Below are 27,582 nucleotides of genomic sequence, written 5' to 3' on the forward strand. Positions count from 1 at the left end.
TTCTTTTTAAGGAGGGGAGAATTGTCACATCCCAAAATGCTAATCTCATGATTAATCATTCATAATCATTATGGCATTATGTTTTTGCACATTCATTTGATAACTTGAGTGTAAACTTGTTTCAAGAGTACTTGGAGGTAGTTTAGAGTCCTTTAGGAAAACCTTAAATGCCTTGGAGATGAAGGATAATAATAAAGGGGAATAAAATCAAGTTTTTAGCACGAGACCGTTCTCGCGATCTGATCGGAATTCCCCACAGTTTGATCGCCAGGGGGTAGCCACATAGGCTTGCCACGTGGGCTTCCCGTGATCTGGCCGATCCTCCCAGCGGTTTGACCGCCAGTACATAGAGCACCCATTAAGGGGATCGATCACACTCTCTCGCTTTTGCTCTCTCACTCTCTGCCTCACTCAAGCCCTAGAGAGAGAAGAAGAGATCACCTTGATGGCTTCGATGACCGGAGATCGACGGAGAGAACTTCCTCGAGCTCCCTAAAGGCTTCCTCAAGCTCATCCCCTTCATCCTCCTCGTCGGGAGAGTTCCTATGTGCGTTTCTTTCACCTCAAGCCTCAAACCACCCTGGAGCCTGATCTCCAAATCGGAGCTTCTCCGGAGTGGATTGATCCGCTAGAAAGCTTTCCTACACTAAGGTGAGACGCCCCCTATCATTTTATCATTGTTTTTCAGCTCTAATCAATCCCCATTCCATTTAGACCCAAGCTTAACCTTATCGTAGGGCTTATTCATGGTGTATTTTGAGTTTAACTCGGTGAATGTTGTCCAAATCACTTTAGAAATGCTCCACTAGTCCTGTAGAGCATTTTGGTACCCTTCATGGTCGAAGATTTCGCTGGAGCCTTCGCCGGCGGCCTCACAAAGTGCCGTCGGCAGGGTCTCACTGTCTGACTGTCAGATGGTTAGGCGCCAAAACCTTCAGCCAGGTGCCAAAACCTTCTGCAGGCCGACGGTCAGACCACCACATCCACGTTGGTCTGACCACCAGCCCTTCAAGGTTGTATGTACTTATGTTACCTTGCGCGAGGTTTCAATCTTTGGAACCCTAATCATTTGGTGATCTTTTGCAAATATTTTCGAAACATGGTACTTTATTAATATTCAAGCATGCGTCGTATGCACAGTTTCCCACCATTTTGTTATTTATGCAATGAATTCTTGATTTATTTAGAGAGTGTTACGCCAGCGATCCAAGCGAGTGAAGGCGACGCCAATCTACCAGAGTTCTATGATTGTTGCGTTAGGAGTATCAGGCAACCGCCAGAACAACAAGGTAAGCATCTAAGCATATTGCACCCTTTAGTTTGAATTGAATGGAGTCTAAACTGATAAGTTGTGTCTTATGTATGTTTGCATGTTTAGCAATGTCGATGTCAGGTTTATGTGGGTAAAACCTATATTGTTTTGCATTACCTCTACCTTGAGTTGTTGATTATTCATATCCTTGTATCCTTGATAATATTATTAATGTCTAACTTATGAGTTATTCGAAATGCTTAGCAATGTTTAGGTCCTCGATAGAAGACCGGCAATGATTCAACCGTTGTTCATGAGTTTATGGCTTACTTAATGTTTTACAAACACAATAATAATGATGTGGGTTCTATGAGAGGTGAAGATGAGGCGAGATGTGGACGGTACTAGGGGTATCTTCTTCACCGGAAGGGTTCCTTGGTGTAGTTCGGAAGAGGAGCCTGGATGCTATAGACCGCTTGCATTGTTTAAGCACTGTCCGTCGGTGCAGTTGGCTTTAGCACTTTCTGTACTTATGACATGTCACATATGCGAATGATAAGCCGAATACCTTTGTAGCTATGGCCTTTTTACGTGCGAGTCTGGTGTCATGGGCATAATAGACGTGTAGGGGTATCCAAATTGCTCCAGGAGTAGTTTTGGATGACCCTCACACCTATCAGCGCATGATCAAATGGTTAGAACTTATTGGTAAAGGTTGACACGAGTACCCCTGCATGGTGTTAAAACAATTCAAATTGTCGCGCTCTCGGTCATGAGCATGCTTCTGTCCAATTGCATCAGTGGTAGATCTTCCAAATTTGGGGATGGGTGATATGGAAGGATATGTTGGACATGGTTAGTTATGATTCTTGATTGCAGGAGATGGTTACAGTTACATTTATGTTCAAATTGTTGGTTACATGGTAGAATTTGCTTAATTATAGATGCTCAGACCTAGGTGTCTAGGTTGCTTATGCTTTTGAATTCACTTAACCTTGTGGCATGCTCCTTGCTAATGACTTAAATGTATAATCCTTAGATTCGGGTTACTATATGTACCTATTATGGATTAAGTCTTGCGAGTACCTTTGCACTCACGCTGCTCTTTCAGGTTCCACTGGTGAGGAGGAGCTCGTGTTTGGCTACATCACGTCTGCCGATGTAGGTGACGGGAATGAGTAGTGCAAACTACTCGTGTGGTGAGGATTTTGGGTGATGCCTAAGGGCATATGGCTTCACCTAGCTTTGTTAGTTCATAGATGTTAATCTTCCATTGCGTAGTTTCTAGTTTTGGTTAGGAGGTGATATGTTCTTTATCCTCCTAGCTTTCATTTGATGTAAATTATTGTAAATAGTTGAATGCTTAAGAACTTGCAATATAATTTAATTACTCACTCTTTCTTAAGCTTTGTTGTAATGCTATATGTTGGAAAAACAAGTGTTCCGATCTTGGGCACAAAACACGTGTTGAGACTACCACGATGATATTGTGCTTAATCATCATGGTCGTGATTAAATAAATGATCATCCTGATGATTAATTGTATTACTATTTGGATGGTTCCTCACACGCCCGGCGACGAGTTTCGCCCAAGTCGGCCACGGCCCGGCGTTGGCAGCTTGCCCTCCTAGCAATAGCACCCATTGCACCAGAGGCCGCACGCACCCCCTCGGGCGGCCTCATACAAGCCCGATGGTGACCTGCTCACGCCCCAACATGCCACAGCCCATCAGTGCATCCCCATTCGGTGGCGGTGCTGGCGCCCGACCATGTAGCTTCCCGACGACGCTCACCCAACAGGTGGCTGCTTGACGCTTTCCCATCCCGACGGTGGCCGGCACAACCAGAGGTGGCGACGCCTCGCCCTCATGGTAACGACAGCTCGCCTCATTGCCCAAATCCAATGACACCGGATCCAACGGATGGCTAGCGGCACTTGACCGCCAACTCCTTCTCGGCTGGTGACCATTCGACAATGCGGTCCTCCAAGTCAGCGACCATGTTTTCCTCTAGCGGCCCATCGATTGGCCGACGACGGCCTCCATGGCTGAGACAGCTCTTCCCAAGTGTCGGTGTGAAACCTGATCAGCGGTGGTGCATAACCATGGAGGCTGCGACTGCATACAGAGAGGGGGCGGCGTACCCTAATCGCCAACTGCCTTTCTCTTTTATATGGGGTCGGGCGGAGGGGGAGCCCGAATGGGCCATGGGCCAAAATGCCAGTTGGGCTCAGGCCTAGGTTGCTTGGCCCCCTCACGCTAGCGCCATTAACCGAGCCTCAAGCTATTTGCAGAAAACCCCCTAGGTTTCTAAAATATTGCAATATGGTCTAACTACATGTAATGTATATTAAGTACTTTTCATGTTTAGACCCTCAGTGTTTGCTGTAATTATAGCATGTATTGTTTACTGTTGTAATTTAACATTTCAAACCATGTTCTTCTGGAATATTATGTCATGTTCAAAGTGTTCGCGTCATGCAATCCATATAACATGTTATTTTCTTTACAACTCTGTTAATTTTTCAAATGAGATTATTTCTTGCAAAATTACATATTAAGTCTCCTTAATTAAGCCCAAAGAGTTATTATACCCAAGAGTGCTTAATTCAAGAAGAATTAAAAAACAAAATCAAATTAAGTGATTACCTCAATTTAGTATTTATGAAACACAAGGTAATGTATCTATGACATCTACTGCATATTTGCATATTATCCACCATTATTGTGAGGTCTGCATTTTATCATCTTGACTTAATGATTACATTCAACTTGTTTGTCGGAGGATGAACTCCACATGCGGGGATCCGGAGGGACCCCCTTTGAGATTCGACCGGGGGGCTAATTTTGAATCTACCTCGTATGTGAAATAAATGGGAGTAAATAAGATGCAGGTGGGACGGATGATCGGATGCAGGAGGAAATAAGTGCTCTGGGGATTTTAGACAGGTTCGGGCCGCACGGAGCGTAACACCCTACTCCTGTATGTATGCTATAAATGCTCTATAAATGCCTCTCTGAGGATCTCTCGTGTTACAAGGGTTTTTGTCTAACTCTAGAGCCTCGTGCTTCTTGTTCTTCGTCCTGAAGAAGCCGTTGTCTTCTGTGCGATCTGCAGTGAGCTCGATCGTACTACTCTCTAGGTCTCCTCCTTTTCTCCAGAGAGCCCGCCCTCCTTTTATACCCGTCGGGGCGGTTAGCATGCCCAGAAAGGATGACGCGAGTTCCAAGGTGCCATAAATGGAAAGCAACCATCATGGGCTGTGGTTTGATGTGATGGGGGGTTGAAAACGCGCCCCCGTCCGGTCCTATCATCATCATCCCGCTTTTCAGCGGGTGCTGTGGGGAGGGCCCACCGGGCAGCCACCGAGCACCTTGCGTGCCCGCCCGATCAGAGCGAACCTAACACAGCAGAGCGGCAGGCGATATGCCTCGAGCCTTGCGACGATATCCCGAGGGGCGCCGGATGACGCGCGATGGAACCCACCGCATTAAATGTCCCGACGCCTCCCTACCAGGTTGTGGCAGGGACTGACTGCAGGCGTGGGGGGAGTGGTTGGAAGTGACAGGCCACGCGCCCTCTTAAATGCAGCATCGGGCCTCTCACCAATTGACACCTCACCGCTGAGCCCCTGTGGGGACCACCGGCGAAGGACTTCTCAGGTTCTCAAGGAACTATGAGTGCCCGGGGACTACTGTTCATAGCCCTGAGCACTCTCTCCCAGATATGCCCTTTCTTGGTCCTCGGGAAACTCGGGTACTCGGGGACCACTGTAATGACCCCGAGCGCCCTCTCCCGGAACTTGGTCTTCTCAGACCTCGGGGAACTTGGGTGCTCGGGGACCACTGTTCATGGCCCCGAGCACTCTCTCACGGAACTTGGTCTTCTCGGGTCCTCAGGGAACTTGGGTGCTCGGGGACTACTGTTCATATCTCTGAGCACTCTCTCCCGGAACTTGGTCTTCTCGGATCCTCGGGGAACTCGGGTGCTCGGGGACTATTGTTCATGGCTCCGAGCACTCTCTCCCAGAACTTGGTCTTCTCGGACCTCAGGGAGATAATCCCCGAGGGAGGGCGCCATGTGGCACTCTGCTGTCCTGGCCTCGGGACTCGGGGACCCCCGGTTCCCATGTCACCAACAGCAGCCCCCGGGCCCATTGGTAGGCGATGGCCCAGAGACTACGGATGGGGCCCTCGTTTTCTTCGAGGCTGATCCCAGCATCGATGCCACGTGGCCTGTTCTCAGGCGCTGGACTTTTGCGGTCTTGGCAGTCTTCCTGGCCCAGGCTTTTGGTATGGCCCAGGCGGGGAACCGAAAGGACGCGTGTCCTTTCGACTTCCGAGGAGCTTGATAACGAGGCGGGAGGCGCATGTGGCAACCGCGCGGATTGAGGATAGTGCGCCTGGCAACCGCACGGATCGAGGGAGATTCGCCTGGCAACCGCGCTGATCGAGGGAATGCTCTTCTCAGAATGCACCGCGGAAAGCACCGTTTGAAATCCCCAGGTTATAAAAAAGGGAGGGGGAGCGAATCGTTGCCCCTTACGCCATTCTTGCGATCACCGCCTCTATCTTCTTCTTCTTCCTTGCGCTCAGGAGCTCTCGCCCCGTTCGGCCCGCAGCGCACCCTCTTTCTTCACCCTTCCAGCACACTCCCCACCCCCAAAGATGCGAGGGCAGGAAGCAGCCGCCGGGGCACGTCGAGCTCCGACAGTGTGCTGCCGCAGTCACGCATTGTGAACGAGGAGGGGGCGGAGAAAGTCCGCAAGTTGATGGTGCCCGCCGGCCAGCGGGAGGCGTCGGTGGTGACGCCGGCGAGCTTTCAGCCTTCCACACGCCGGTCGGAGCGGATCGTCATCTTTGTATCATTCACCACCGCCGGGCTGGTGCCGCCCTTCTCGACCTTCTTCCTCCAAGTGCTGGATACATTCGTCGTTCAGCTCGTCCACCTGAGTCCAAACTCGGTGGTGTTCCTGGCCATCTTCGCGCACTTCTGCGAGATGTTCGTGGGAGTGCCGCCATCGGTGGCCCTTTTCTGACACTTCTTCGTCCTGCGAGCGGCCGGGAAGAAGAAGGGGTCCTCCGAGGTGGATGTCGTCGGCTGCTGCAATTTCCGCCTACGGGACGGGCTCGGCGAACTCTACATTCCGCAAGTGTTGCGCAGCAAATGGGAGGACTGGCGCCGGGACTGGGTCTACGATGACGTCAGTCCCCATGACCGCCTCACGCTGCCCGAGACGCTGGTGGAACCCCACATGCCGACCTGGGAGGCGACCCCCGCGGAAGATGAGTGCCTTCGCCCGGTGCTGAACCGCATGGACGACCTGCACTGGATGGGGCTGACTTCGCTGATGGTGGTGGCCGACTACCTACGCCACCGTCTGGCCCCCTTGCAGGAGCGGGCCCGCTTCGCCTGGATGTACATAGGCTCGGGCGACATCACGAGGACCCACATCGGCGAGGACGGGGACCTGGACGAGGGGGCGCTGGCAACCTTGTTGAAGGTGGTGACCGGCGTCGAGGACCTCACCCGGGAGGTCCTGCCCCGAGAGAAGCTAGCGCTCTGCGCGGACCGAGCCCAGGTGGCACTGCAAGCGTCTATGCCGGAGTTCGACGCCCAGGGCCTGGTGGAGCGTCGAGGACGCCGGAACCCCGGGACTATACAAATCCCTGGGGTGGATGAAGAGGCAGGCAGCAAGCCGGCGGCAGGGACGCCGCAGGCAGCAGGCAGTCGACCGGTAGCAGGGACACCACAGGCAGCAGGCAGCAGGCCAGCGGCAGGGACGCCGTAGGCAGCAGGTCGGCGGCCCAAGGGGACAAGGGGAAGCGTCCCCGGGCATACGTGCCTCAGCCATCTTCATCGTCGTCACCGTCACCTCCAGGACAATGGCCGGTGGCAGGCGGCGCGACAGAGGGTGGCCGGGGCGGCCAATCTTTGGGAGCAGAGTCCGGGACGGAGGCCAGGTCTAAGGCGCGGGAGCCCGGGGGCCAGGGCTCGGCTGGCGGTGCAACAGCTGGCGCCTGGACCGACCAGCCGCCGGAGGCAGGCTCCAAAGCGGCCACTGGGGCCGGCCCACAACGGCCTGAGAGCCAGGGCCCTCCACCGAAGAGGAGGAAGGCAGAGCCCGGACCGAAGCAGTAGGGCCCGAGCTTCAAGATCCTCGAATCCTGGTGGCAGTACCGCGGGCTGAAGAGCACGTAAGCTCCCTTTCTCTCTCGAGCATGCCTGCCCGGATGTTGACTTGTCACTAACTTTTTTCTGTTTTCAGGCCGCCCAAGGACCCAGCAGGAGGCCAAAGGCAACCGAAGGAGCCAAGGCCAGCCCCCGCTCCCGGGTCAAGCATGCCCATTCCAGAGCCGAGCGTGCCAGCAGGCCCAGAGCCGAGGGCACCGACCAGCCCTGAGCCGAGGGCCCCGGCAGGTCCCGAGCAGCCAGCACCGACCGAACCCGCCCCGAGCATTCCGAGGACGAAGTGAGTGGCCGTGAGGGAGGTGGTCACGACGAGGGCAGCGCTGGCACGGCATCCATCGAGGACCCCAAGCACCTCTGCAGAGAGGGCTCGCAGGGGACCCAGCCCCCCGCCACCTTCTGGCCAGGCTCCAAAACCCCTCTCGGAGGTGCTGGGAAGCGCCCGGGAGGTCATCGGGCGGCTCAAAGTGGCCGTGGTGGCGGAGCGGGCCGAGCTCGACAAGGAGCGCGCTGCCCTGGTTGAAGAGGGGGGCGGCTAGAAGAGGTCGGCAAACTTTTGGAAACCCGTATCGCCTCGGCCCGTGCGTCTTACGAGAAATCAATGCGTGAGGTGGCTGAGGAGCGAGAAGCGTTGGAGGAGACACGCGACGAGGTCGTCGCCGCACAGGAGAAGGCTAGCCAAAAGAGAAGTGACCGAGCGCGACCAGGCTTCCCGGAGGCGGGCCGCAAAGCTGCTTGCTCGGGAGCGACAGCTGCTGTCTCGGGAGGAGGCGGCCGGCAAACGGGAGGAGGCCGTGCGGTCTGCCCAGGCGGACTTAGCCCGCCAGAATGATGAGCTCGAGCGTGGCCACGCCGAAGTCCTTCGTCGAGAGGAGGAGGTCACGGTACGCGAGACCGATGTCGAGATAACGGCGGTGGCTCTGGATGCCCGGGAGGAGCAGATCGCGCGGTGCGAGCCGAATGCCGCCTCAACGTCGTCGGCCCTCACTGTCCGGGAGGAGCTGGCTGCCAAGCGGGAGGCCGACCTAGCCGCCGGAGAGCAGGTCATCGCGGCCTGGGCTGAGTAGCTGCAGCGAGCTCAAGCCGAGACACCGTCCACCAGGGGTGTCCCTGCCAGCGCAGCCTACGGTACCAGCCTCGAGGACCGGTTGCAGGTCGCAAAGGACGAGCTCGAGAACATCATCACCGAGCGGACCAACATGAAGCTGATGATGCGGACTTCCTCCAGCAGGCACGGAAATCCGTGAAGGCGGCCTGGCTCGGGCACGTGCACGTGGGCGAGCAGGGGTTTGACAAGGAGACGAACGGCCACGTCACCCTCAAGGCTCAAGGCTCTTCCAAGTGCTGTGCAAGAGTTGGCATCCCGGGAGGGACGTGCTCTGGCCCAAGTGGTGGCCAAGCATGTTCTCGCCTGCTACCGCAGCCGAGACCTCGCCTTCCCGCTGGAGCCGGTCTGGCAGGGAGTGGTCGAGGCCGAGGAAGCTGCCGCCCAAGAAGCCGTCCGTGACGTCGCCGCCGAGGTGGCAGCGTGTTTTACGCAGGAGCTGGCACCAGAACCGAGCAGCAGCGGTAGCAGCGACGTGTCTTCGCCTTCGTCGGAGCTTGCGGATTAGTTAGATTTTTTGTTTTTTGAATGTTGTAAATATGGGAGTGATCCCCTCCATAATGGTTCCTTTGAAATATAATAGAAGCCTTTCTTTGGGGTTGAAACTCCATTGTGTTTGTTTTGATATTGTTTGCTTTTCGCTTGATGTCCCGAGAGGTACTAGCCGGACCGAGCCCAGCCTTCTTCCCCCGAGAGTTAAGTTGCCCCGACCACTCATCGTACGAGTAGTGGGACCACCTGAGCGTCCAACCCCCGAGCTCTCGCGAGTCCGCAGCTGCTAAGTCAAGAGACACAGACACGAACTTCCTTGCTCGGGAGATAAGTCCATCCAGCACGGAGCACGCCACAACCAGTGAACACTTTCCACCCTGCGACCTCTCAAACAAGCAGACCGGAGACACGTGCGGGCGGAAACGCGACCAAGAGTCCCCACGGTTTGGTGGTGTCGGGGGTAGAATTGACCAAACCGAGCACCAACAGCCCGCCCCTGGGGTCTAAGCGGTCCCGACCACTCTTTGCTCAAGCGGTAGGATTACCCAAGAACACCAGAGACTCGGTAGTGCCCGGGGTACTACCAAGCCGGCCGAACACCACAGCCACCATAAAAAACCTCGATCAGCCATCGTCGCCTGTATGATACACCGACCACTGTCTGTTTTTGTCATTCCGAAAAAGCGAGCACGTGGGCAAGGGTTTCGTGCGCGAGGAGACCATCTCGCTGAACAGATTAGAATGCGAGGGTCCCGAGGATAACTCGGGAACAATAGTTTATTGCATATGTACGAATGGAAATTCATATAACTCGGGGCGCCCGGGAATGTCGGTTCCCTCGTACGAAGCGCCCGAGCACTGGAAAGCAGGTGAGAGAACCAGGGGCTAGGCGGTCCCGACCACATATGTTCGAGTGGTAGGAATACCCGAGGACCCCATAGGTTCGAGCAGCACCCTGGGCACTGAGGCCCTTTTCGGTCGGGCTGCTTTGTTCTTGATCATTGACATGTAAGCGTAAGAAATAGGAAAAGACTCTTTGCTTGGTGCGCTCTGTTAGTGCAGTACTCATTATAGACTACTCTCATTTTTTACCCGAGACCTCTTGAATACCCGGACCGACGAAGTTTACAGACAGAGGCATAACCAAGAGGTCCAATGGTTTGGTGGCGCCCGAGGTAGGACTGACCAGATCGAGCACCGACAGCCCGCCCCTGGGGTCTAGGCGGTCTCGACCACACTTTGCTCAAGCGGTAGGATTATCCGAGAACCCCAGAGACTCGATAGTGCCCGGGGCGCTGCCATGCAACCGAACACCACAACCTACCACAACAGACTTAAGTCAGCAGCTACTGCCTGCGCGCATACCGACAGGGATCCATTTTTATCAACAGGAAAAATGAGAGAGCGTGTTTTCTCGCCCAAATCGAGCATCTCACCAAACAGATTAAACATATGGATTCCAGAGAGAAAGCTTAGAATAAGAGTGTATATTGAAAATTTTGTACAGAAGTGGTAACTTACATGGTTGGTGGCAGCCCTCGGCCAACTTGGGCAGGGGGGACCCCTGGCCTGGTTGGCTCGAGCACGAACATGTCCACCTAGGGGTAAAATTTGCACAGATGTTCGATGTTCCATGCATTTGGGAGCGGCTGCCCGTCCTCTGTAGCCAGCCGAAACGAGCCTTATCGCGACACACCGGTCACGATGAAGGGGCCTTCCCACATAGGGGACAGTTTATTCCTTCCTTCGCGCATTTGGGCGCGTTGGAGAACTAGATCCCCAACTTCGAGTGATCGGGCCCGGATGTGACACTGATGATATCGCCGTAGGCTCTGCTGGTATCTAGCTGCTCGGACGGTGGCTCATCGCTGGTGCTCCTCCAAGTGGTCGACGTCATCGCGTCTTCGCTGTAAAAGTTCGCCTTCGGAGTAGGCATTCACCCGAGGGGAGCCGAGAGTGAGCTCGGAGGGCAGTATCGCCTCAGCGCTGTACACGAGGAAGAACAGAGTCTCCCCGGTGGCGCGACTTGGCATGGTCCGGTTGGCCCATAACACAGCAGGCAGCTCGTCGATCCACCCTTTCCCGTGCTTTGCGAGCACGTCGTAGGTCCGAGTTTTGAGCCCCTTAAGTATCTCAGCATTTGCATGCTCGACCTGCATTGCTCCGAGGATGAGCAACAAAAGCGAAGCAGAGCTTGATGCCGAGGTCCTCACAGTAGTCCCCGAACAGGGCACTTGTGAACTGGGTGCCATTGTCGGTGATGATTCTGTTCGGGACGTCGAAGCGACTTGTGATACCACGGATGAATTAAAGCACCGTGTTCTTGGTAACCTTGATAACTGGGACCGCCTCTGGCCACTTGGTGAACTTGTCGATGGCGACGTAGAGTTACTCATAGCCCCCGATTGCTCGGGGGAATGGACCCAGGATGTCCAGCCCCCAGACTGCGAAGGGCCATGATAGGGGGATGGTATGGAGAGCCCGAGCTGGCTGGTGAATCCGCTTTGTGTGGAACTGGCACGCCCTGCAGCGCCGAACCAACTCGGAAGCGTCCTGGAGAGTTGTAAGCCAGTAGAAACCTTGCCGAAAGGCCTTCCTGACCAGCGTACGGAACGATGCATGGCCACCGCACTCGCCCTCATTGATCTCAGTGAGGAGCTCACTGCCTTCTGCCCGGGTGATGCATTTCAGGAGGACAACGTCCGTGCCATGCCGGTAGAGATCCCCATCTACTATGGCATAGCGTTTGGACTGCCATGCAATCCTCTCCACAGAGGCTTCATCCCCGGGAAGGATGTTTTCTTTCAAGTACCCTCAGATCCCGTTGATCCATGAGGCATCTTGAGAACCACCGGCAAGTGCAGCGCACTCACCGAGCGGCGGCACCCTGACGGGACCTCCCACTGAGGGTGCTGCCTAGGTTTCCTCAACTAGGCTCGAGGGTTCCCCTTCATCCTGGTCGGTAGGTAGGATGGATGGCCGTGTGAGCCTTCCTTCAAAGGCTCCGGCTGGGACGAGCCCCTGGGCAGAGGCCAGGTGAGAGAGGTCATCGGTCAAAGCGTAGTTGCGGCGAGGTATGTACCGCAGCTCCAGGCCGTCGAAGTGCTTCTCCAACCTCTTGACTTCACCACGTATGCCGCCATTTGAGGATCCGCGCACTAGTATTCCTTGGATACTTGGTTGACCACCAGCTGAGAGTCTCCCTTGACCAGCAGGCGCTGGATCCCGAGGCCCACCGCTGCTCGGAGGCCAGCGATGAGGCCCTCATATTCCGCCATGTTGTTGGTTGCTCAGAAATTCAGCTGCACGACGTATTGGAGTACTTCATCCATTGGGGAGGTGAGAACCACTCCAGCCCCCGCGCCTTTCAGCGTGAGGGACCCGTCGAAGTGCATGACCCAGTACCCGGGCCCATCTTGCCCGGGGTACGCGGAAATCTATTCATTGTCGATCTCGGGGACCGGTGTCCACTCCGCCACAAAGTCGGACAGAGCCTGGCTCTTGATTGCCTGGTGGTTGACTAAGTGCAGATCGAACTCTGCCAGCTCTACTGCCCACTTGGCGATACGCCCAATGCCTTCTTGGTTCCGGAGGATCGGCCCCAGTGGGTATGTGGTTACCACCGAGACCTTGTGCACCTGGAAGTAGTGGTGCAGCTTCCTGGAAGCGACGAGCACGGCATAAAGCATCTTCTGGGCTTGAGGCTACCTTGTCTTGGCGTCTCGGAGGACTTCACTGATGAAGTACACCGGTCATTGTATACGGCGGGCCTGGACTATGACCTTGCTCGAGGACTTGTCACAGCCCCCGAGCTCGGCGTAGTGGTCGGGGCAGGCCGGGCTCTCGGGCTCGACTCCCTGGTCGGGAGGAGCCGCGATCTCGAGCTCGACTCCCTGCTCGGGAGAAGCCCCGAGAACAGAAGGTTGCTCCGGGGCGGCTGGGAGCTCGGACCCAGCACCTTGCCCTGAGCACTCGTCACGCTCCACCACCAGTACCATACTCATGACCTGAGGAGTGGCCGAGACGTAGAGCAATCAAGGCTCACCCTCGGAGGGGGCCACCAGTATGGGTGGTGAGGTGAGATACTTCTTCAAGACTTGGAAGGCCTGCTCGGCCTCCGGTATCCAGTCAAAATGACCGGTCTTCTTCAGTAGTTTGAAGAGAGGGAGCCCTTGCTCTCCGAGCTTGGAGATGAATCGCCCTAGGGCCGCCCTGCAGCCAGCGAGATGCTGGACTTCCTTGAGTTGAGCCGGGGGACGCATCTGCTCGATGGCCTGGATCTTCTCCGGATTAGCCTCGATTCCTCGGCTGGAAACCAAGAAACCGAGGAGCTTGCCCGCGGGTACCCCGAAGACGCACTTCTCGGGGTTGAGCTTCAGTCGGGTAGTGCGGAGACTGTTGAAAGTCTCAGCTAAGTCCTCCAGCAGGGTGGCGCGATCTCGGGACTTGACCACGAGATCGTCGATGTAAGCTTCGACGTTGCGGCCAACCTGCGAATCAAGGGTAATGCGCACAGCCCGCTGGAAAGACGACCCAGCATTGCGCAAACCAAAAGGCATTGAGACATAACAATAGGTCCCCACCGGGGAACTAAAAGAAGTTTTTTCCTCATCCTATTTGGCCATGCAGATTTGGTGATAACCCGATTTTGCATCTAAAAAACACAAAAGATCGCATCCCACAGTGGCATCTACAATTTGATCTATGCGGGGTCAAGGAAAAGGATCTTTCGGACAAGCCTTGTTTAAGTCGGTGTAGTCGACACACATGCGAAGCTTGTCGTTGGCCTTCGGGACGATGACTGGGTTTGCCAGCCACTCTGGGTGGAGGACCTCTCGGATGAAGCTGGCGTCGAGAAGCTTACTGACTTGCTCTTAGATGAACTCCTGGCGCTCGGGCGCCTGCCGCCGGACCTTCTGCCTCACCGGTCGTGCGTCGGGGCGCACAGCAAGGTGGTGCTCGAGCACCTCCCTAGGGATCCCGGGCATATCGGATGGTTACCATGCAAACACGTTGATGTTAGCTCGAAGGAAGGCGACGAGCGCGCTTTCCTATTTACCGCCCAGGTCACCGCTGATTCGAACGACTTGGGACGAGTCTTTGCCCACCACGACCTCCTTCGTGGGGATGGAGGCGTCGGCGGCGAGTCGGGGTTTGGATGAAGAGGGTCCCGGGCCCCTGGGTGTCCTTCGACCTCGGCCCGACCAGAGACCAAGGCCGAGTAGAGCTGCTTGGCGCAGGAGGCGGCGCTGCCTGTCTCGGCGGGCACACAGATGGGGCCAGCAGGGCCCGACATCTTAACCGTGAGGTAGGCATAGTGCGTGACCACCATGAACCAGGCGAGTGCTGGGCGTCCGAGTATGGCGTTGTAGGGGAGAGAGACTTCCGCGACATCGAAGATGACGTTCTCCGTCCGAAAATTGTCCCGGCTCCCGAATGTGACGGGCAGCTCAACCTGCCCGAGGGGTAGAGTGTGCCCCGGTGTCACCCTGTAGAAGGGGAGCGATGGCTTTAGATGCTTGGAAGGCACCTGCAGCTTCTTGAAGGTCTCCTGGGACAGGAGGTTTAGGCCTGCACCCCCATCGATCAGCACTCTGTTGACCTTTACATTGCAGATGGCGGGGGACACTACCAGAGGTAGTCGCCCCACGCCTACAGTACTCGCGGGGTGGTCCGCCACACGGAAGGTGATAGGGGTGTCTGACCACTTCAGGGGCCTTGCGGCCGCTGCGCTCGGGGTGACCGAGCACACCTAGCGCCGCATTGTCTTGACGCAGCGACGAGATGAGGGAGTGTATGTGCCCCCGTCGATGAAGGCAACGGTGTGCTCGGGCTCTTAGAACCCGAGATCTTGGTTCTCAGGGGTGGCTCTGTCGTCGCCGCCCCTGCGGCCCTCCTCGCGCTCCTTCTGGCGCCGCTCGACGAGGCCTTTGACCGACCGGCACTTTGCGAGGCCGTGCCAGTCAGTCTGGTGGATCTCGCACCACTTTCCTGGCTCGGGCTTCGCGGGAGCGGGAGCCCTCGCGGGAGCGGGAGCCCTCGAGGGAGCGGGCCTTCTGTCGGCAGCCGCCCGACACGCCGGCTTGCGGTCAGGGCCCCCTACCGGCCTGCGGGCGAGGCCCTCTGCCGGCATGACAGGGGCAGCATCACGCCTTCTTCTCTTTTTCTTTTCCCGCCTGTCAAAGCGGGAAGAACCTGGTTGGTCGGCAGCGGGTTGCTCAGGGCACGGGACATGCCACGCCCGAGCCTCCGCCGCCTTTGCGCACTTGTCGGCCAACGCGAAGAGCTCCGCGGTGGTTTCGACCTCGTGTGTACCTAGCTTTTCGAGCATCCGCTCGTCGCGGACGCCCTGCCGGAACGCGACGATAATGGCATGGGGGGTTATCCACGGGATGGTGTTGCGGACCTGGCTAAAGCGTTTTATGAAGCGCCTCAGCGTCTCCCCCTCCTGTTGCTTCACGGCGTGGAGGTCGCACTCCAAGCCAGGGCGCGTGAAGGTGCCCTGAAAGTTGGCCACGAACTGGTGGCAGAGATCATCCCAGGAACTAATAGATCCTAGGGGTAAGTTCATAAGCCAGGAACGGGCAGAGCCCCTCAAGGCTACATGGAAGTAATTGGCCATAACCTTTTCACTGCCGCCCGCTGCTTCGACAGCGGTGGTGTAGATCTGGAGGAACTCGACGGGGTCAATGGACCCGTCGTACTTCTCCGGTAGTTCTGGCCTGAACTTTGTGGGCCAGCTGACCCGACGGAGCTCATTGGGAAGGGGCGGCAGCCTGTGCCGTATCCCGCGGCGCGAGCAGCGCCCTTGGGGGGTGAACGCCGGCGTGCCGGGGAACCCCGGCGGTCACTGGCCGGCATAGAGGAAGCCTGGTCCTCTGCCTCGGCCTCGTGCCAGGACTCCCGATGGCGCTCGAGGGTGACGCGCACATCTTCGATGGCCCTCCGCTCATTTAGGCGTAAGTGGAGGTCATGTGCTCCGGTTGTGGCCAGGGGGACGGCACTCCACCTGGAGGCCCCCCGGCCGGTTCTGCTGCCACCTAAGGATGGACCGGCCTTGGTTGCGCCGCGGCGGGAGGTGGTACGAGAGCTTTCAGCCAGCACCTGCCGGTGAGCTGTGCCCACCAGGGCGGCCACCTCCTGAAGCCAACGACCTTCTGGGGTTTCCCCCATTGCCTGGACAGGCGGGTGCCTGAGGAGTGCTTGCGCTACAAGCAACGCACTCCCAAGGTTGGCATCACCGAAGGCGAGCCTGTGCCGTAACGGTGCCCGGCGCTGTCCGAACGTAGATCTCGCGGCAGGAGTTTCTGCCGCTTGCTGAGGGTTGGGCGGCCCGCCTACGACGGTGGTAGCGGCCCTGCTGGGCCCAGCGCCATTGTCCCCATGGGAGGGAGCGCCGTATTGGCATACCGCTACTGCCGAGGAGCAGCAGAAACTGGGGCCTCCTGAGCGATGGGCTCCACTTCTTCGCTAGGCTAGAGCCGGTGCGTTGGAGACGATGTCCTCCTGCCATCTGTTCTGCAGAAATCAAGGCGAACTCAGAGATGCAACCCCCCTACCTGGCGCGCCAGCTATCGGAGAATGAACTCCACAAGCGGGGATCCGGAGGGACCTCCTTTGAGATTCGACCGAGGGGCTGATTCTGAATCTACCTCGTATGTGAAATAAATGGGAGTAAATGAGATGCAGGTGGGACGGATGATCGGATGCAGGAGGAAATAAGTGCTCTGGGGATTTTAGACAGGTTCGGGCCGCACGGAGCGTAACACCCTACTCCTGTATGTATGCTATAAATGCTCTGTAAATGCCTCTCTAAGGATCTCTCGTGTTACAAGGGTTTTTGTCTAAGTCTAGAGCCTCGTGCTTCTTATTCTTCGTCCTGAAGAAGCCGTTGTCTTCTGTGCGGTCTGCAGTGAGCTCGATCGTACTACTCTCTTGGTCTCCTCCTTTTCTTCGGGGAGCCCACCCTCCTTTTATACCCGTCGGGGCGGTTAGCGTGCCCAGAAAGGATGGCGCGAGTTTCAAGGCACCATAAATGGAAAGCAACCATCATGGGCTGCAGTTTGATGTGATGGGGGGTTGAAAACGCGCCCCCGTCCGGTCCTATCGTCATCATCCCGCTTTTTAGCGGGTGCCGCGGGGAGCACCCCACTGGGCAGCCACCGAGCACCCCGCGTGCCCGCCCGCATACCATGTTTACTCGTCATAAAGGTGTCATCAAATCCGATTCTTATTATTAATGTGCCAGAAAGAGTGAATGTACCTAACAAAACCACTCAACTCCCAAACCAAAATAAAAGAGGGAGAAGTATGATCACAAGGGATATAACTTCTTGTAAGTATTCTCGGAAACAGGGGAAAACATCCTCCAAGACAGTAAATGCAAATCAATATCAAGTTGATAGATACCTTATGGATATTCACTATCCAAACACCCATAGATGTTCAACATCCAAATGCCCAGCACAAATGTGTACACAAATTCAGATGCTGGGTCATTAGAACATTCTAACTCCATTATGTTTGGAAATACATGGAGTTAAACAGAATATTATTTTCACAAACTATATTGATTCCATAGAATCAATCAATATCAAAGACACATTATCCACTATGACTGCAAACAACCTCCAAAATGATCCGGATCCTAAGATCATGGCGAAGTGTGAAAAACGTTCTCACTGGACTCAATGGAAGGATACAATCCAAGCAGAGATAACCTTGCTCATAAAAAGAGAAGTATTCACAAAAATAATACATACACCTCCAACGTAGAGACTCAACATCAATTACGATGCTACATATCCCATGGTATGTGTGAAAATTACGTTTCTATATTCAATATCGTTGGCAGATCAAATGAATTGGGTAGATTCAGACATATATCCCTAATGGACTCCGTATTCTGAATCTAAATACAAATAGCAATATATATTGTGTAAAACTTAAGTCACTCCATGACTTCAAACAGTAAAGTTACTTGTGGTACAACTGACTATATGAGTTTCTTCCATAGAAGGGTTACTCTAAATACGACGATTGCATATGTGTGTTCATAATAAAATCCTAAATGAATTTTGTATCATCTTCAAACCACACACGACAAAGTATGTAATCATCTTAAGACGGGATTTGAGATGAATGATTTGGGTAAAACCAAATTTCTCTTAAGTTTATAACTTGAGCATATTTTTTCACGAATATTTACCTATTATTCTACCAATATCCAAATGATATTGGACAATCATATCCATCAAACACTTATGATCATTCAATCCCTAAACATGAATCAAAATCTATGCATACCTTCAGTTTACAATGAAAAGATATTGAACCTAAAATTTTATATCTTAGTGTCATTAAAGCACTCATGTATCTCGCAAACTACAACATGCCTGATATTGCATTTACAGATAACTTGGTAGCTCAAACAGCACAACTCTAATAGCACCATTAGGCGGGAGTCAAAGAGAATATCCATAGATATTTTTATAGCACCAAAGATCTATATTTTCTATCAGAAAATTCAAGATATGACCATAGTGGGATATCCAAATTTTAGTTATATAATTGATCCCCATAACGCCAAATTAAAGACTAATTTCATAGTGATATAGCCTTCTTATAAGAGTCATCAAAAAAATTCTAGTGACTAATTCCACATATCATTCTAAAACATCATATAAATATGTATGGCTTCACAGAATGATCAACCACATAAAAAATTATGTGGTATTAGTTCCATTGAATCACCTACCATTATCTACGAAGATAATGCTGCTTGTATTGCTCAGATGTAAACAAGTTACATAAAGAGCAACATCACTAAGCATATTGCTCCTAAATTATTTTATCCTCATAAGTTATAAAAATATGGGGAGATAAACATCTTGCAAATTAAATCTTGTGATAACTTCTCAAATTTATTCGCAAAGTCCTTACCAACTTCGACATTCCAAAATATGTTCATGGTATTGGTATGCGACATCTTCAAAATTTGCAAGGATCAGGGGGAGTCTCTTCCTGAATTTAACTTGTTCATACATCATACTGCACTCTTTTCCCTCTATAAGTTTTACTTACAAAGTTTCTCATAAAATAATGAGGTAATATCTATACAAGATCATATGTTATATCTCTTTTTTTTCTCCACCGGGATTTTTAAAAGAGGTATACAAGACATATCTATTATTCTTTAAAGTCGCTTATGGGTTTTTTTTCTTTTATAAGGTTTTCTCATACGAGTTAGCAAAGAGACAATAATCAATATATGCTGCATAATTTTCTCCTTATTTTCCAACTGGGTTTTAAATAAGTTTTAACAGCATATCACTATTACTCTCTTCATATTTTTCCCACATAGATTTTAGAGGAGCTTTCAAGGTAATATGTATACACCTGAACCGGCATCAATCAAGGGGAGTCTTAGAGATCATATGATCTCTGCCCATTGAATGAACAGGCATCAATTCAGGAGGGGTGTCTCCTGAACGGACACCTTCTCACTTGTATATATATCTAATGAAAGATCAATAAAGAAAGAGTTTGAATCATTGTTTTGTCTACCATTACATTGCAATCCTATCAATTCTCAATAATTTTTTTCAACCCAAATCCGCAGTACAGAGGGGATTTTTTTCTCACTGCGCGCAAGACGAAGCAAACTTGGGCCACAACCCAAGCGGCCTTTTGACCCAAGGCCCATGTGGGCTCACCCCATCTCGCCCCATATAAAAGAGGAAGGAGGCAGCAGAACCCTAATTGCACACCACCCCCCCCCCTCATAGTTCGTAGCCACCGTCGCTTAGACACGTCGCGTCGTGGCCGCCGCGTATGGCTGCCGCCGCCTGCCGGGATGGAGGCCATAATGAGTTGTGCAGCGTTGATGGGGGAGGCGTCGCCACGCTACGATGAGTGTCGCCACCAGATGCCGTCTCCCGCCAAAGAGTCATTGGCTTCCTCCAAGCAGCAAAGTCCATCTGGTCACTGGTGGGGATGCTGGCCGTGGGTGTACGCCACCCCTCCCCTTCTCATGCGGGCACGAAGAGGCCTGAAGACTCCCTACCCCACGCATGCGCACGTACAAGCACACTTAGGCACCATTGGAGGGAAGGTTGTGGGCCTCTCTTGGGCAAAGGCTCGAGCGGCGGTTGGTCGTCGCTGTCACGGTGCGACAAAAGCAGCGGTACGACGTCATCGCAGAGGAAGAAGCCGTGGCCACCATGTTCACGTCGGGGATGACTCATGGAGGAGTTGACGTTGGAGAGGGTGTCATAGGGACATACTCTTCCGGGTCCTCCAATGAGTACACCATCGTTGCCGTCGGTGGTGTGCTATTGAAGAAAGGGGCAGCACCGGTGCGGGCTGCCATGGTGGGCGGCGGGCTAAAGCCAACCGCTGTTGTGGTGGTAGCTGTCACTATGAAGGACCACACGTCGGTGGCTGGTGCTGCAAGCATCCTAACTCCGAAGGAGAAAGGTGGTAGGGGCAAAGAGGCCAGTGGCGATGAGGGTGGTGGCCAGCCAACATCAGCGGCTACCGCAGGGGTTGCGACACGTGCAGGACCGTTGTGGTGATCAAAATGACAACTAGCAGCAACATGACATGGACGATGTGGCAGGATGACGACAAAGAAGGGAGAAGATGCAAGTGTTCTATGGATCAGTGATGCCATCGTGCTCATCTTGGTTGGACATTGAGGCCGATTGGCCTCTGTGCTTATTGTCTTATGTTGTTGTTGTGATTTCTTATTGGAGATAAAATTAGTGACTGATAACGTATTAGAATTATAATTAGAGAGAGATTAAGAGATACAGAAAGAACAATAAATTGTATTACTTGATGAACAGTATCTTACATATTTATAAGCGGATGAAGGGATGGTAAGGCACCTGTTGGAGATATCGGTTGCCCCCAACGGATCTCTTCATTAATAATTGCTAATTACATAATAATTGAGCACTATTATCTATTTACAACAAACTTGATCAGGTGCAAACAGATTTGTCGTCAATAAATTAAGTTTATATCTTTCTAGTATCATTTTGTAGAAAAAGTAAATTGTCATATTATGTTTTCTCGTCCAGAAATTCAAATATTTTGCAACTGATAAGAAATGATTTTTGATAAAACTTCAGCATCGGAGAAGTCTCATGCTAAAATTGCATTTTCATGAGAATTCATACGAACTACCTAAAAGTTATTCCCTCCGATAAAAATACATGACTTTAATTTTTCAGTACGCGTAACTTTAACCACTATTTTTTATTAAAATACAATTATAATATCAAATAAAAATATAATATTATAAAAATACTTTTAAAGATAAATCCACACACATGATTTTTATTTTTCTAAATTAAATATTTTGAAAACTATTAACGATCAATTAACCGAATCTTGATCAAAGTGTGAGTATTTATGGCCCGAAGCAGTAGAAGTCAGGACACGTTTGAAACACAGAATTTTAGGAGAATTTTGCATGTCAAGTACCCGTTGGAATGGTTTAAATGTCTCGCGTTTGGCCTTAAGGATTTTTCACAAAAGCCCATGCATGCTAATTTCCATCGTGAGCCCCCCAAAAAAACCGCTTCACAGTTCGGATAACACCCGATGATGCGCTTCCTTTCCCGGTAACCAGTAAAAACCAACCAATCACACCTACATTCACTCTGCTTCACCCGAAAGGTAGCACAGCCTCAGCTACTAAATCCAGCACTCCATTGACTCTGGTACACTTTACTCGACCCCTTTTCACCCTCCATGGAACCAGTACAAGAACTCTTTATGGGAAGCAGCAGGAGCAGCTTCAGGTGTGCTTTTCCATGTGACTTCATGTCACAGAAGGAACCAATTACACTTACAGCCAAGCCACACAGATACACATATAAATGCTTGCCTCGTTCATTCCCAAGATTGCTGCCGCCCTGCTTGCCACTTTGATGGGTGACCAGCGCCGGCTACCAACCCCAGTTCTGCGGCCAGCGGCAGGCTTGCAGCCATAGGCAACATCTGGACCTATGACTCTTGCCGAAATGCACCAATTTTACATGTTACAAATGGGAGGAGGTAAGCGTCCGTTCATCTTTCGCTTTTAGTGCATCTATATTTCTTTGATAGCTCCTAAAGCAACTATGAACCAAATACCCACCACTTCGATAATGACACCGACATTTATGCTATCATGAAGCATTTTCGTTACCCTTTGTGTTTAGCCCTGAATTCTTTTGGAGGTTTGGCTTACTTCTTACTAGGTCCGGTTTTAGAATGTTGTTTGGTTGTTTTATCATGTTTAGTTTTCATGACCAGATCTCATCCCAGGGTGAATCTCGGGACCCTAGATAGGGGATGGGGGCTCGGGGATGTGTTATTTGACTGCAAAGTCATGCTCATTGGCATGCCGGTACAAGAGCGCTGAAGCCTCTACCCTGTTGATGGCAAACATGATAGGAGTTTTAATTTAAGTATGGGTCATTCTGAGAAATTAGAAAATAGGGTAATAAAAAAAAATATTTAAGTAAATGAAAGTAGTAATATTCCTCACCATCCTGGATGAACCACGAATTTGCCTGCGGACAGTGCCCAATTCACCTTGTCAGTCCCAAGGGAGTTGGCAACAACATGAGTAACCCGATCGTCAATCTGGTTTGTGCAGACTGCACCAAACTGCTCTGCAGTCTGCCAAAGAGGATGCAAGTGGGGCTTGGTATCACCAATCGGGAAAACCCGGCTAAAGACAATGCGACAACCCGCAAGAATCCTCTGCTGTTCAGATGCTAGTATGCTCCGCACATCAGCCTCGTTGAGGTTAGGGTGAGAGAAGAAGTTTTGGTGGATTCGCTCAATAACCTATTTCCAGAATGCAAGAAAATTCAGTATCATCAAAGTTGTACTATAATCCTCAAGAGTTCAGATGTAGGGAGAAAAAAACCATCATACCGCCAGTGAAGAAGCAAGAGTACCATCCTCTGGCCTCTCATCTCGATCAATTTCGAGAAGTGATGGTCCAGGAAGGCCAAATTGACGTCTGCTGCAGGGGAAATAGGTGTATCTACAGAAAATTATATGGAAGAGGGACTTAGACGTATTTGCCATTAGTTCATGTGGGAAGAAACATTTAACAGTGGCACATACCTCTCTACAACTATCAAACTGTGTTTATTGTGAGGCCAGACTCTTACAGAGTCATCTATGATCACTACTGCAGATTCCATCCCCAGTACCCCATCAAGATCTTTACTTTTGGGTACTCGCTCATCGCTGTCATAAGGATCACCATCATCACCTCTTGAGATGACTCGCCCAGCAAACAACCTACCTTTAGGGTCAAGAACCTTGGCCATCTCAGTAGCATACAGCTTATTCCCCATTGTGTATAGATGCAACTCAAAAAGTTTACTTGCCTACAACAAAAGCACCAGACAGGACAAAAATCAATAGCAGAGCAGAAACAAACTTAAGTCGTTGGTTAAATATCTAAAGCAGCAAACCTTCTCAAGGAAGTTCCATATTCCTGGTCTCAGTTTGGTCCACATTGCCATATGCTGGAAACGATATAGATGGCGTTCTGGCAAAGACCTGTCTTGTTCCTCTTTCTTTCGCAAAATCTCTTCATGAATAGGGTCCACTTCATTAAACTGGCAAGAACAATGCAATACATGAATGGGCTTTTCAAACCATTAAACAACTTAAATGTCATATGCAAAAAAACCTAATACCTTCGCAGAATTAAGGAGTGTGTGATCCAAGTCAAGGACTAAGCATAGCTTCCGCGCTGAAAACATATTCCGTTGCTCCATGATCCTTCTTGCCCTTTCCATCTGTATCAGAGACTTCTGCTGGTCATCATAACCATCAAGGAGATGATCAACATCACCCCATGGGTTAACTGGCACAGCTTCAAGTGCTGTTGTAGGAGCAGCATTTGTTGACGCATCAGCGTTTGGATCATTCGGTCCAACTACTTGTCTTGGATCTGCCCTGTTTATGCTGTCTGAAGTTTGTTGTGTAGGGACCATAAGTGTTGTAGCAGCTAACTGTGAATTTGAGACGGGATCAACAGTTTTTGTGTTAACGGTGAATTGCCGTGTAGTGTTGGACAACAAGACTGGTTGAATAGGCCATGAATTAGTCTGATGTTGCTCTGCCTGTTGTTCACAGGTGGTCAAATGGTCTTTGCTGCCCTGAGAGTCCGGCTGGGTAATTCCATTAGCTTTGGCTTGCTCCGAGCCCACCATATCACTCTTCTGTGCTATATTATTATGGAGGATTCGCCGGGGATCACGGGGCTTCATACGTATTACTGCAGCATCGTTTTGTGGGTTCTATAGACAGAACAAAACTTAATGTTAGTACCATCTTCTAACAAAAGCAAGAATTGGCATTAAATGAAAAGATAGTATCCCTAACTGTTGACTAACAATGTATAACCTACAGGCTAATATGACATCGGAATAATTGTCCAAGTTCTCATCATTTCTCTCTCCTTGATATGCATAAAAGATAAAGCATCAAATGATCCAACAGAAATTATTATCACATAATGCGATGAAGCAAACAAGTATGAACAGGAGACACAAGTACAGAATAAAGAACTTTACCAAAAGAGGTGTCTGCATGGGAATTTGTGGCCTAACAGAGGGAATTTGTGCAGCTTCTGTGATCTTATGAGCACTACCAGGTGGTAGAACCATGCCAGCAGTTACAATACTGGTCATGCCACTAGACACGCCACCCGGAGCAAGTACCTTCAGCTGAGGTTCTGATGCTGACTTCTTCTGCTGTTCCATTTGAATCCAATGCATTAGCACTGTTGGGTTCACAGCAATGTCCTTTAATACAGAAGGCAACGAAATGTCAGGAGCTGCACTGATTTGTGGAGCAGTAGTTTGAGGGGGTTGCAAAATTTTGGTGTTTGTTCCGCTACTCATTGTGGTAGCGCCTGTGTTGTTAATAAGCTGATTATCTGTTCTAAGATAAGGATTAGCATTTCCTGTTGGCACCAGCATGTTTCTTGGATCCCCAGTACCACTCCTAATTCTTTTTAGTGCATTTTCATCCACCTGAGGTTCATCAACCGCTTTGTGTTTGCGGTTATTAACTGATACTCGACCCAAGTTTCCATCCCTCGGTTCTGCAAAATTTGGATGCCAATTTGCATCTGTAGCACCAGCAGAATCACGGTTCAAAAACCTGAGCCTTGGATCCCTACTTTTAGATGTAGCTTTTGGTACATGAATTGGTCCTGTAGCCAACTGCTCAGTTTGTTTAGCATAACCAGGTGCATAATTACCATTGATGTTGCCAACTGTGCTAGGTCGAGAGGCAGACATCTGACTTGTACTTGGCACTGCAGTCTTCTTTGGAAATGGGAAGCTGGAAACCTCACCAAATATGTCACCACCTTTGTCTGCAGATTTACCCTCATCACCAGAAGGAGTTGGACTTGGCAGATCATCACTTGGAAAGGCAGATTTCTGTCCATACTTCTGCTGGTAAGAGGAAACAGCCATCAGAGGATCATTTAAGGACAGATACAACAAATTCTTTGCAGGCTCAACTCTTTCTGGGAAAGATGGTTTCTCAGGTGCCATTGGAAACGCTCCAAATCCAATGGGCTTCGGCACAGGAAAAGCTGGTGCACTATCCCGGGTGGGCGATGGTAAGTTGTTCTCGTCATAATCTGCATGAAGATCCAACAAGGGACTAACCCTTTTTGAAGGTATTTCCAACCTTGGCAAGCTAGGACCACTAAACAGATTTGCTGCTCCTATTTCAAATGGTAGTCTCCCTGATGAAACCTGCCCAGATGGAGCTGAAACATTCATTGGTTTCGCACCGCCATTGGCACTTGTGTCACTGACATCGTCTTTTTCCTCAAAAACTAACTGCCTGACACGGCTGTCCAGCTGATCCAGAGGAACAGGACAGAAAATTGAGGTTGCAACTTCACCTTACATATAATGAGACCCACAAGCAACAAAACAGAAACGTTACTAACCTCATCTCGCTGGTCAGGCATCAGCATAGCTGAATATTGGTTCTTTATGTGGAACAACAACCTACATCATTCAAAGGAGATCGCTTCAGTTACACAGAAAAGGTGGCACTTTATTCTGTAATTGATTAGCTGGAGATGACATATGTACTTCAAGAGCATGGTCTTGTTCTGCTCCCTCCTTGGCATGTTATATGAATTTGCCACCTACAGCAACGCAACAAATGTCAGCCTTACAGTCAATGAAGGAAACCATCCAATGTTTGGTCTTGGTCTTACAGTGGTGAGGGTGTCAATTCCAACAAACGCCTGCTGCACGAGGGGCTCAAGCATGGGCATCGGGCTCCCGTTCTCCGGGTCTGGGAACAGCGGCTTCAGGCTCTCGAAGCACTTGCGCAGGCGTGAGCAGGTGCCCTCAAACGACCTGCAACACAGCGACAACAACCGGTTTCTCAGCATCCGAATCAAACACTCCATCCATCAAACACACGATCTATGCCATGACGAAACATTGGTCCATACTTCTCGGCTTCTTCAATGGAGACCATCTCCAGCTCCTCCAGTATACTCCCCACGCGCTGGTCAAAGTCCACCTCCTCGTCCTCGGCGGCAGTGGCAAGGGCATCATTGCCACTCCCCTCCACAGCCACTGATTCAGACTTCTCCGGCGCGTCAGAGTCCAGGTCGATGGTCTCGGGCTGTGCAAGAGGGGGGCTCTCAACCGCCTCCCCCTCCTCGATCTCGCCCTCTTCCTTCTCCTCGTCGGAGGCGTCCACGGCGTGCTCCACCTCGTCCTCGTCCGCAGCCGGGCTCGGCACAAGCGGCTTCTTCTGCACGGCCTGCGCCCAAGCGAAGCTGTGGAACGCCGGCGCGTAGCTCCGCGACATGTACCCCATGGCCGGCGGCGGCCCCATCCAAGACCTAGATCTCGGCGCCGCCGCACCGGCCCCTAACCCGCCGCCGCCGGAAGACGAGTCCTTTCTGAAGTCGTCGGCGCTGATCTCCTCCAGCGACGCCGACGAGTCCCCGTCCGACCCCTCCCCGCCGCCGGCAGTAACAAGGTCCCCGCCCGCCGCCATCACCGCCGACCGCGGCCGCTCCCGCTCCCACTCCCGCACCATCAACCCGACCAGCCTCTCCTCGTCCTTGGGCGTGACCGTCACGCGCATGTGCGACCTCGCCGCCTCCGAAAATCACCCCCCACCTCCTCCGGCGCCAACCGCGTCACAAACTACGATACCCTAGGTCTCGTCCCCTCGTCCCACGCGGCCGAATCCGGCGACCCGGAGCTCGATCCGCAGGTCCCCGCGGCACCGGCCGATCCCTCCGCCCACGAATCGCACCAAATCGATGTCCCCGCCGCCGGATCGGAGGCGCACGGGTGCGGAGCAGCCCGAGCGCAGGAGGCAGCACGCGAGATTTAGGGGAAAAAAGAGGCCGGAGCGTGGGGAGGGCGCAGGGGCGGATTATGTAGAGCACGCCTGTTCGGATCCGACCGTTGGGTTTGAGTTGGACGGCGTCCGATGCGGACACGTCATGCGGGGACTG

General features: G+C 52.0%; 1 protein-coding gene across 1 annotated transcript; it reads right to left on the minus strand.

The window, feature by feature from the left end:
- Window positions 1-21,917: 21,917 nt before the first annotated feature.
- On the minus strand, window positions 21,918-27,472 carry LOC133900072 (RNA polymerase II C-terminal domain phosphatase-like 3). Its single transcript, XM_062341166.1, has 11 exons — window positions 26,557-27,472; window positions 26,314-26,458; window positions 26,186-26,241; window positions 26,038-26,098; window positions 24,638-25,945; window positions 23,756-24,361; window positions 23,528-23,674; window positions 23,172-23,440; window positions 22,977-23,088; window positions 22,582-22,886; window positions 21,918-22,465 (listed from the first exon to the last, which is right to left on the minus strand). Exons 1-11 carry the CDS (start codon window positions 27,201-27,203, stop codon window positions 22,405-22,407), a joined length of 3,717 nt encoding a protein of 1,238 aa, XP_062197150.1. The 5' UTR covers window positions 27,204-27,472; the 3' UTR covers window positions 21,918-22,404.
- Between the last annotated feature and the right edge of the window lie 110 nt (window positions 27,473-27,582).

Source organism: Phragmites australis, chromosome 19, assembly GCF_958298935.1.
Source record: "Phragmites australis chromosome 19, lpPhrAust1.1, whole genome shotgun sequence".
In the NCBI taxonomy this organism is placed as follows: domain Eukaryota; kingdom Viridiplantae; phylum Streptophyta; class Magnoliopsida; order Poales; family Poaceae; genus Phragmites; species Phragmites australis.

Excerpts from the sequence above, each read along its gene's own strand:
- LOC133900072 (XM_062341166.1), bottom strand. The coding sequence starts at position 27,203 with ATGCGCGTGACGGTCACGCCCAAGGACGAGGAGAGGCTGGTCGGGTTG. Across the intron at positions 23,441-23,527 it reads TATGGAACTTCCTTGAGAAG|GCAAGTAAACTTTTTGAGTT; the intron begins GTTTGCTGCTTT and ends CTTTTGTTGTAG. Across the intron at positions 23,089-23,171 it reads AGTTTGATAGTTGTAGAGAG|ATACACCTATTTCCCCTGCA; the intron begins GTATGTGCCACT and ends AATTTTCTGTAG.